This window comes from Ceratotherium simum, chromosome 21, assembly GCF_057802395.1.
Source record: "Ceratotherium simum simum isolate JZ-2026a chromosome 21, ASM5780239v1, whole genome shotgun sequence".
Classification (NCBI taxonomy): domain Eukaryota; kingdom Metazoa; phylum Chordata; class Mammalia; order Perissodactyla; family Rhinocerotidae; genus Ceratotherium; species Ceratotherium simum.
In genome coordinates this window covers 49,995,894-50,006,735 of record NC_141920.1, presented here as the reverse complement: position 1 = coordinate 50,006,735, position 10,842 = coordinate 49,995,894, and the positions used below count along the sequence as shown (strand labels likewise).

General features: G+C 53.3%; 1 protein-coding gene across 1 annotated transcript in view; it reads right to left on the bottom strand.

Annotated features, from left to right (window-relative positions):
- Nucleotides 1-466: 466 nt before the first annotated feature.
- Nucleotides 467-10,842, bottom strand: part of SYNDIG1 (synapse differentiation inducing 1) — a 130,072-nt gene continuing 119,696 nt past the window's right edge. The window contains exon 5 of the mRNA XM_087444926.1: nt 467-1,516. Within this exon, the coding sequence (XP_087301052.1) occupies nt 1,358-1,516 (159 nt within the window). The 3' untranslated portion in view covers nt 467-1,357. The remainder of the gene's footprint in view (nt 1,517-10,842) is intronic.

Sequence of the window (10,842 nt, the reverse complement as noted above, 5' to 3'; positions counted from 1 at the left end):
TCTGAGGCTGGGACCCAGGCAGCAGGAATGTTGTAGGTGCTGTGGGTGGAACCACTGTCCTAGAGAGATGGGCTCTGTGTCCCCCAAGGGTGTTAGGATAACAACGTTTATTAGCGGGGTTCAGGGGAAACTTCAGCAGCCAGGGAATTGTGATTCTCTTCCTAGACACCCTGCTACTGTTTCAGCAGCTGAGTCCTGGGTGGATCTGCAGTTATTTAAACTATATTTAAACGTGAAAACTATAAATGAAACCCAAGAATTGATATTAATCAGAAAGGAAAGTCTTAAGCAAAAAAGCTAGAAGATAATTTTTGTTAAATAATAAACACTCATAAAACAGCAGTGAAATGGTATTAAAATGTCTGTGATTACTTATTTCTCAGCATTCATCTCATAACAAGCAGCATGAAGCAATAGTTGCACTTAAAAAAAATGACAAGAAAATAGCTATTCTTTTAGTCAACAGAGAAGGTTCATCTTCTTTTTAAGATCACTAGTGTCGTTGCTTATCACCAGGGTGAGTGTCCACACAGGCCTCTTTATGCTGAGCTGGTGTCCACAGCTCCTTTGCTTGGACCTCCTGGAGCAAGCCATGGGGTCCTGGAAAGAGTCTGGGGAGGGACTGTGCCCTGCTCCCCCGCCAGATCACAAGGCCCCAAGACTGCATATTGCTGCGTGGTGGCTGCTGAGTTTGGACACCTTCTAAAGGAGGCCCCATGTTTCTAGGCTGGGGACAGCATGGAGGGAATGAGACACTGGGCCTGGGGACAGGTCCCACGCTCTTCTGGCTTTGCATTCTCAGGGCTGGACCCGTCTGAAGACCAGCTGGGGTCCTGCCAGCAGCTCTTTTGTCTCTCTTCCTGCTCAGGCCCATTTTCTTCCTGCAGGGAAGGCACAGGGACTGGGGGAATGCCAGAGGAGTGAGGCAGGGCCACAGACAGAAGAGTGACATGTCCCCTGCCCTCTACCTATTGCACTGTATTCCATAAAAAATAAACACACTTTGTACTGTTTGTATATTGCTACTGCTATGGCGTTCCCGGCACTGGCAGGCTGCAGTTCACCAGAATCCACCCAGAGACAGCCTTGCGGGTCAGGATCTTTGGAGCTTCCATTTGGAAGGATTAGCACTGCCCACTTTCCTCATGCTCTACACAGTGCTGTGAAAAGGAAATTAAAGGGCAAAAACAAAAGAAATCCATGGGTACAAAACTCCAGGGCTTTATGGAGTCACTTGGCAATAATGTATACTGTACAGCATCACACAGGTGTGTCTCCCTATGTGTCCACCCTTGCCAGCTCTGCTTTCTCTGCATCCAACTGGCCTCAGCTCTTCCCCTGGGCGCCTGGAGGAAGCTCATAGGTGGTTGTTCTTGGAGAGGTAGGCGATGAGGGCCACAGCCACACCCACGTAGATGCCAGTTCCGATTGTGATGGAGAGCACAGCCAGGAACAGGGCCCGCCGGGAACTGGTGCTGGCCTGGTGGAAGTCCCCCTTGGCCACGGCTTTGTTGGTCTGCAGTGTTGGAGAGGAAGGAGGGAGAAGAAAACGGAAGTCAAGACGAGCATGTTGAAACAAATGACGTGGATGCACGGCTCATCTCTGGCTCCCTTCCAACCTTGGGCTTAACTGATTCCAGAGAGAGAGGACTTGCCCAGGAGTGCTCCTGGTGATGGCAGCAGCTCTCTGATCAGCAAGAAAGGAGTGGGGGGCTGTTGCTTATCGTTGCTCCCCCACACTGCAAGGCAAAGCTGAAAAAAACCAAAAAAAAGCCCCAGGGAATACCCATGGCCAGCAGTAGCCCAGCTGCGCATCACCAATGCAGTCCTGGGTCTCGGGCACCAGTATGGGAGGGAAGGGATAGATCTTACACCTCCAGTGCCATCTTTTCTACCCAAGAATGACATTTTATTTCATTTGAATGCCACAATTTTCTAAAGTTTGTTTGCACTTCCCTCATTTAATCTTTACACACAGTACTGGTGTGGGGAAGGAAACTGTTGTTCTCCTTTTCCAGTGAGGAGACTATGGCATAAGATCATTAAATCAGTTGCAGGATACTTGAGACTTTACTCTTCAGCTGGTGGCCATGGAATCATGCATTCCTTGACCGTCTCCCTCCCTTGCCATAGCTGCAGATGGTAAAATTCATCCATCAATAAAATAATTTGCTATAAGACCAATACCTATATTTCTGATCACTTAATTGCATAATGAGCTTGGTTTGATAAGATTCACGTTTCATGAGGTCGATAGGAACGTGGAGGTTTTGGATGTCACATCTCATTCGGTATTTTGTGGTAGATCCCATATACCCATCCCCAGCCCCTTCCTCTGCTGTCCCACTCCACTAGTGAGATTAGAATCTTGACACCAGGAGTCTGGGAACTGTTATGTGACTCAGCTGTAACCATCACGGAGGAGCCATCTGAGTAAAATGGCTCATCTGGCAGATGAGGGTGGAGGCTCCCATGGCGTGTAGGCCCCAGGGGCGTCATGTGATGCCGAGGAGGGCTAACCCCGAGCTGGTGGGGATTCTTTGTGGTCAGGGCAAAGGCAGAGGCCACTGCCCAGTAGAATATCCTAACTCGATCTTATGACCCGTCTCCAGACACCAGATCCTCACCAGATCCCACTTCCATGTGTCGTCAGTGGTATTTCTACATTTTGCAGGAAGGTGTGGGAGATGGCATATTGTTTACTCATACTAAAAGACACCAATGCCGGGGCCGGCCCAGTGGTGCAAGCGGTTGGTTGTGTGCGCTCTGCTGCGGCGGCCCGGGGTTCGCCGGTTCAGATCCCAGGCACGCACCGATGCACTGCTTGGCAAGCCATGCTGTGGCGGTGTCCCACATAAAGTGGAGGAAGATGGGCACGGATGTTAGCCCAGGGCCAGTCTTCCTCAGCAAAAAAAGAGGAGGATTGGCAGATGTTAGCACAGGGCTGATCTTCCTCACAAAAAAAATAAATAAATAAATAAAAAACACCAATGCCTTGGCAATGGACCACAAAGGGTCAGGCTCAGAGATAACTTGTGAAATGAATTTCCATCCTCTGCAGTCCTGACCTCGACCTGATGAAATCTGGAACTCTGTGTCGGGTTGAGAAGCGACTCTGATCTGCTTCCTGGCCTCCCTCTCTTTTCCCTAACTTCTGGATCTTGAAGGCCAGTTTTTATATCTTCCTCCTCCAGTTTTTGGCTTGGAAGCTAGCTTGGGAGTTCACTGCAGACAATTTTTGATGAAGCAGAGCTAAGGGAATGCAAAATAGGAAGTCTCCTAGGACAACAGTAATTAATTCTTAATTAGCTGAGTTTCATTTTATCTAGCAGCGCTCCCAAACACTCCAATGCCCTATGACATAATTCATAGTAATGGCCCTTCCTCGGCCAAGCAGCTATCCTCCATTAGGATGGGGCTTCGCTTCTCTCTCTGCCAGCATCACCACCCTTATCTAGTCTGCCCTGGGCTCTGCTGCAGGAGAGGAAGCAGAGATACAGAGAGGCAGGCAGGTGCACTCGCACCCTCTCACCCCGTCTCAGGCCCCGGCAGGGGCTCCTGTGTCCAGACTGACCTCTCTCACAGAGCTCACGCGTCTCAGTAATGATGTCTGGTCGTGGCCTTCCCTGATCAGCTGCAAGCTCCTGAGGCAGGTCCACATCCCCTTTGTCCACAGGGTCTGTCTGCAGCCTGGGCCCGTGCCCTGGGGGGGATGGGAGGAACTCACCAAACGTTTGAGGAATGCCCAGGTGAGTGGGCTCTACAAGATCAGCTCCCTTCAAATGCTCCCAAGTGGTACTGGCCCCGGGCTCATGCTCCCGGCTTCTCTGGTGGCCGTGGTGAAGAAGGCATGGCAGTGGGCAGCCTTGACCTAAGCTCTGGCCCAACTCCACACGCGTCCCCTCCTGTGGGTTCTGAGCATGCCCAATAGGCGCTCTCATCCCCAGGAGCCCTGTGTCTGCTTGGGAATCACTCTAGCTCATTTACTCTCATAATTCATAATTCAAGCTGGGAGACCTCGAACTGTGTTTTCATTTGGTTCTAGGACCACTGTTCCAACAAGACACCCAGGAAGTGTGTTGTGTTAGAGATACTATCAGCTGAGATGTGTCAGAAACGCAAACAGGTACAGCCGCATTGACAAGCAGGCAGCTTTTCAGCAATGCTGCTCTGAGTCTGCATCTCATAGAAGCTACCGTGAGATAGCGATCCATTTACATTCCACAGACTGGACAGCAGGGTCTAACACAGGTGATCCCTGACACCCACCCTTTGTTTCAGAAAATGGATCACTGTGGCTACAAAACAGCTGGCTCATCCCTTTGAGAGGGTGCAAACTTGAAGAAATGTTTCCACCCTGACAACTTCCGGACTAAAGCTCCAGCCTCTTGGATGTGTTTTCTTGCTATGCACGCGGGCAGGGGTTCTTCCCCTGGGTCTTCCCCTGATGCTGAAGGCAAGCCTGTGTGTGCATGTGCGTTTTTATGAGACAAGGTCAGCCACGCTCACTGGATTCCCAGAGTAGCCATGTTCTCGGCTGCATTAGGGGGAAGGAGAGGAGGAGCAAAAGGACAGAGCCAACCCAGCATCTCCTGGTGGGGGCAGGAGGACATCGCAGGTGCTTCTTGGCTGGAATGAGCAGATGTCACCTGCTCGTCCTCATCGGGAATCGAGCCTCGTCTACACCCGTCTGTGTGTGCAGCTCGGGGGCGTAAGCGAGCGTTCAGCAGCCACGCAGACGCCCGACCCCAGACCCCAGACCCCAAGGCAGCCCCGGGGTCTGGTCAGCACCACCTGCACCACGTCAGATGCTTTGCAGGCGTTCTCAGACGCAGCGCACACGCGAGCTTTGAAGACCCCTGACGCCCAGGCCACACCCAGGCCAGGAGAGTCAGAAGCTCTGGGCTGGGACTTGGGCTTCCAGGTCTTTCATGCTCCCAGGTGACTCCAGCGTGCAGGCAGTGTTGAAACCAGGGTTGCCAACTGTCTTGGTTTGCCCAAGACCCAGAGAATTCTCGGGATTCAGGACCGTCAGTGCTAAAATCGGGACAGTTCAGGCAAACTGGGATGAGACCCACGACTTGGCAGAGAGGAAGCCCTAGATCTGGCCTGCATGGAGAGGATCCTGAGACCCACGTCTTCCTGACAGAACCACCTTTCCATGTCAGCAGGCCCCTGGGGGAGGGAACGCAGCTGGGTGAGCTGGAGGTCAGGGAGGTGAACTCAGTCTCCGGGAGTGTCTCCACCCATGCGTCCAGCTGTGGAGCTGTGTTCCCCGACCGCCTCTCCCATGGTGTGCAAAGCCCTGCCCTGACTCCACACAGGAAGTTACAGCTCGAAGGAAGGGAGCCGCCGAGACCTGGGCTTGTGAGCTTTTGTTCTTAGCCTGTAGGGTGTTATTTCCAGTTCCCTCCTGACCGGTTTACGGCCCCCAGGAGTTTACAATTTGCTGGTGTTCTACCTCCTGATGGCCTCCTTTCTAATTGCAACTTCAGGCTAACCGCTGTCTGTGGTCATGCTACCTGCAGGTGGAGGCCCTGTCATTGATCTTCGTCCGCCTCCTGGGGAAATGCCCTCTCCTCTGCTCTGGGCGGTGACGTGTGCCACGGGAAACAGAAGCCCTCATCCCACTCTCGCACTTTGTTCTAAGACATTCAAATCACTTATTTTAAGCATCTTGGGCTTGTTGCGAGTCCCCTGCCTCCTGCCTTGCCCACACCTCTCCTGCTCCCTCTAAGTGCTGCCCGTGACAGATTCTTCTACAGGCCTACCTCTCACGTCGTCCCCTGCACTGGCTGCTGTGGTTCCCATGCCCCGCAGCATGGCATGTTCGGCCTGCTGATCCCGAACCCCATACTTCTCGGGCCTCATCTCTTCCCACAGCCGTGCCCTGCCACCAAGCCCCTCCCACTGTGGGGTCACAGGTGCGCCCACCCCTGCCTTCCCTGGGGACTGTGTGAGCCTTTACTTCAAATCAAATGCTCCACTGACTTCAAAAGGTGAAGAGGGAGCCTGAGACTCAGTGCCCCCATCTGTGCAGTCGGCCCCCGGGTGGCTGTGAGGGTGAAATGAGGCCCACGGGAAGCCTGAGCATGAGCTGACACAGGCAGGCATGGCCAGTGGGGCCCCGCACCGCCTCCTGCCCTTCGCCCTCCAGACCCACGTCCTCCCTCATCTGCCTGCCTGTGGCCGGGGGCCCTGGCCTCTCCCTGAGCACTGCCCAGGCAGCCCTGATGGACACTGGAGGAGGCTCACCACCCGTGAGGGCCCAGGACTGACATCCGCCGGCCCCCAGGCACTGAGGCTCCTAGCCCCAGCCCGCACTCTCCCTCGTGCCCCCCAACCAGCTTCGTAAGTACACCCTCCTCAGATGACCTAATGCTGAGCCATCTGTTTCCTGACTGCAGCGGCTACTGTTACGTTCTTACAAATGCTTGCCTCAGCTGTGAACTGGCTGACCGCCTGGAGCGGCTCCCTGAAGACTGCCCTCTGCAGCCTGGCCTGCAGACTCCTTGTCACCGGTGAGAGGCTGGCTGGGGTCTGGGGCACCCAACCCAGGCAGCCTGCTCTCTCCTGGGGGGGGTGTGTTCATCATCCCTTGCTGAGAAACACATCACACCCAACTTTGTGGCTTAAAACAAGAATAGGCACTTACATCTCCCAGTTTCTAAATGTCAGGAATTCGGGAGCCGCTCAGTGTGGTGCCTCTGCATTAAACCCAGAACATATGGGGTTAAAACCAAAGGCACTCATCCTCTTTCCCTGCTACTCTAAGTTACATTCACATGTAAATAATGGTTTTTCAAACCTTTGTATCCCTGAACTTCACAAGGCAGATAGAAGGTACAAATTTTAAAAGCCCAGGTGGCCTCATGCACAGCTCACACTGAAGTTTTGGCTAATTACCAGTTCTTGAGGTTTGTTACAGGGAAACTGATATCCAGAGAATATCAAGAAGCTGAAGCCTCCTAGACCCCAACTCCTTGGCTTCCTGGCACTGGAATCCACCATCCATCATGGAGGCAGACAACCAAGGACACCCACCTGAGATTCCCTTATCTTGCTATCCTCCTCCCTGCCAGTAGCCTCACAAGGCCAAACCCAGGCTGGTGGGAAAGCACCAACCAGCAAGGCCACAGGCTCCCCTTCCCTACAAGCAGCGGCATTCCTCGAAACCTTTAAAACCCCTTGCCTCCCATCTTTTGGGAGATGGGACAAATTTGAGGGCTCACTCTTGTCTCCTGGCTGATGTCACCTGAAATAAAAACCCTTTCCTTGCCACAAGCCTGGCGTTCCAGTTTTTATTTGGCCCCTCTTGTGTAGCAGGTAAAGAACCCGTATATGTGTCTGGTAACAAGTGGGGCGGCTCTGACTCGACCTCAGAGAGGCCTGGGCTGCAGTCATCTTGACATCCTCACCATGTGGGCTGAGACCAGCCACCGGGCTGGGGGACAGGTGCCCTTGCTCACAGTGCCCACTGCTGGAACCTCCCAGCTCCTTCCTCATGGCCCTGATTGCCACCACTCTGCCCAGTGTCCCCTCCGAGACAGAGGGTCTGTTCTTGTGGCATCGCAGGGTCTGCTTCCAGGATGCCCTTCAGGGAAGTGTGGCTGTGGCGCCCGTGGGGCCTGCTCCTGCTTGCCCAGTGAATGTCGGCTTCTATGAAAACACGGACGCATGCACGGGGTGCCACAGTCGGAGGCTCCTCCTGCCAGAGCAGAATTAAATCGGTGTGCACCCTCCAGGGAGTGACAAGTTTGGGCTCCTGGGACTGGGCTAAGAGGCTGCCACGCTCATGCTCTGAAGGCGGGTCGCCCACAGGTGGTTTTCTCTCAGTGCCGCCTCTGTCACCCTGGGAGGTAGAACCGTGAGGGTCACTGTGTTGGACAAAAGGGTTGGTGACAGTGTGTGGCACGAGCCAGCCCCTCAGACCCAGTCTGCAAACAGCTGTTCCCATTCTTGCCCCTGAGCCTTAAGGGAAAGCTGTCTGCTCCCCCTGCGGGCTAGAAACCTTCTCCCATGTGGCTGGGTTTTCCTTCCCTGCCTTTTGACCTCAAGTTGTAAATGGAGTTTCTTACTCTCTTTTTTGGGTCCTTTTACTCAGAAAACAGAGTGCAGGTGGCTGGCTAGGGCCTAAGCAGCACCCAGCTGCACTTTCTGTGTGCCAGCGGGCTCAGCGGGACCCCGAGAGCCCTGATCTCCACCTTGGAGGAGGCTGCCCGGAGTCAGTCGCAGGGGAGGGAGAGAGCCTTCACACACCCAGGTGTAAGCAGTCAGACATCAGGAGGCAGAAGCCGCTCGGCTCCCCGGGGCACACGGGGCGCAGGGCTCAGACATAGCTGCGACTAGGAACTGTCCTTGAGACCCACACCCTGGAGGGGCTGAGCTCACGCAGCCACTGAAACATCAAACGCGCACTCTGGGTCTTCAGTGAAATGACTGCTCTCACTGACCTGGTTGTAAAGATCATAGAAAGCCCGAGTTTTAAACGGAAGAGCACAAGTACAGCATTAGTGCTAAGACTCACGGAACAACTGACTTCCCCTCCCTCGAGTGAAGAGCGCCTCACACTGAGGAAATAAAATCCTATACGCAGAGAACACGCAACCAGGACAAACACGCTTTGGCTATAATTGTCACCACCAGAACGGTGATCCGCCGCATAAAAGCGTGAGCTGAGTGACCATGTCACCGTGGGTCATGCCTCCTGAGGCTGGGACAGCCACCACGTTGAACCACCAGGCCAGAGGAACACGCTATCAAAAGGCAGAAAGCTTCTTATACACATTTCAAGCTTATTGTGCTCAGCTTTGATGAGATGAGAAATGACCAGTTTGCAGAGGAATGAAGTCAAATTTACATTCCTCAGGTGGGACTTTTTAATGCTCATGCCGCATTTACCCACCAACAATTCTCTCTGTGGGTGGTGACAGAACCCACCGACTGGTCCTGTTGAGGGGGACAGTTTCATCCACAGGGACTGGCTCCTTCCTGTGGTCTCTGACCAGATTCCAGGCCCTGCTTTCTTCTGTGGCTTCCCGGCTTGTCCAGGTCCTGCCCACAAGGATCGGCCAGGCTGTCCTCACCCACCTCCCATTGTGTGTCCCCTTCTGGCTGCCCGCCTGAGACCCTGGGCTTACCTAGGAGGTGCATCTGGCACTCGCTGGCATGCTGAAGCCCACGTCCTCATTCGTTCCTTTGTTCCCCTCCTTCCTTCTTTTGCTCCCTCACAATAGGCGGAAGTTCCACCCGAGGCTCCACCACATGAGACACGGCCCAGGATGACGACACAGCTGCACAGCAGTGTTTGTCATTTTCCATACAAGACAGCAGAAATGAATTAGACATCTGAAGCCCTGTGCCCCCATGGAGGGGACAAAGGGGTAGGGTGTTTGGAGGGACCGTGAGGCATGCTGTGAGTCCTGAGTCCACTCCATCAGGGGTAGGAGGTGTTTGCCTCTCACTTTAGGCCCAGGGAGAGCAGCTTCGATGGGACACGGGGGGTCTTTATGTGTGTCCCCTGCACAGAGGTCACATGACCAGTTCCTGCCTGGAAAATCTAAAAGGTGGAGGTGGGCTGGCCAGCAGCTTCAGGGTCGGAGCCAAGAGGAGTACTGCTTTGTAGGGCAGGCCAGGCCCTCCCCATGGGTCAGCGGAAGGAGGCATGGATGTTTCCCAGGACCAGACTTGGGCTGGGGACAGTCTTAGGGCCTGTCCTATGAAGCCAAGCTGAGGGGCAAGCAGACCTCCATAGAAAACGCTGACAGAAACCACATGGCAAACTGTAGTGGATGATGCAGAATGTGTTTGGGGGTCTGCAAAGAACCCACCAAAATGCTGAGACGAGGAAGAGAGCTGTACACACTCTCCAGGCCCAGACAGTGTGAGGCCTCTTACGACAGCACAAGTTCAGAAAGACTTTTCTGTCCCTACCTGTCCCTGCTCATCATGCCTCACTCCCAAGTGGCAGACACCACGCTTGGCAAACTGAGAGGAGGGTGGGGGAGGGGAGAGGAGACCAGACCCCTCCTTGCAGGCATCCAGGCACGCCCCCACTGAGTGTGTCCCACAAGAACGGAGCTGCACGCCAAGCCCCAGAATGGCTCAAATGGGAAAGAGACACAGTACCAAATGTTGGCGGGAATGTGGAAAAACCAAATTTTCACACAGTCCTGGTGGGAGGGTGAATTGCTATCGCTGCTTGGGGAAATCGTCGGTGCTGCTTACAGCTGAACACGCTGATGCATTATACACCAGTTCCACTCCTAGTCAATACTCAGCAGAAATGATTCCTATGTTCAGCAAAGGACATCTGCAAGAATGTTTAAAGCAATATTAATCAGGGCCAGCCCCGTGGCTTAGTGGTTAAGTGCGCGCGCTCTGCTGCTGGCGGCCCGGGTACAGATCCCGGGCACGCACCGACGCACCGCTTCTCCGGCCACGCTGAGGCCGCGTCCCACATACAGCAACTAGAAGGATGTGCAGCTATGACACACAACTATCTACTGGGGCTTTGGGGGGGAAAATAAATAAATAAAATTATAAAATAAAAAAGCAATATTAACCATAATACCCCAACATGAAACCCACCCACGTGTCCAACAACAATAAAAAGGATAAATAGTAACGGTACCCAACACTGGTAATGAAATAAATCTCAGAAACATAATGTTGAACAAAAGAAGCCGGACACACAATTCTATCGACATAAAGTACAAAATAGACCAAAATCATCTACGCTGTTGGCATAGAAGTCAGGTTAGTGGACACCGTTAGGGAGGATCAGTCACTGGAAGAAAGTATAGTAAAAAAAATCTACTCTTACACCCTAAGATAATTTTA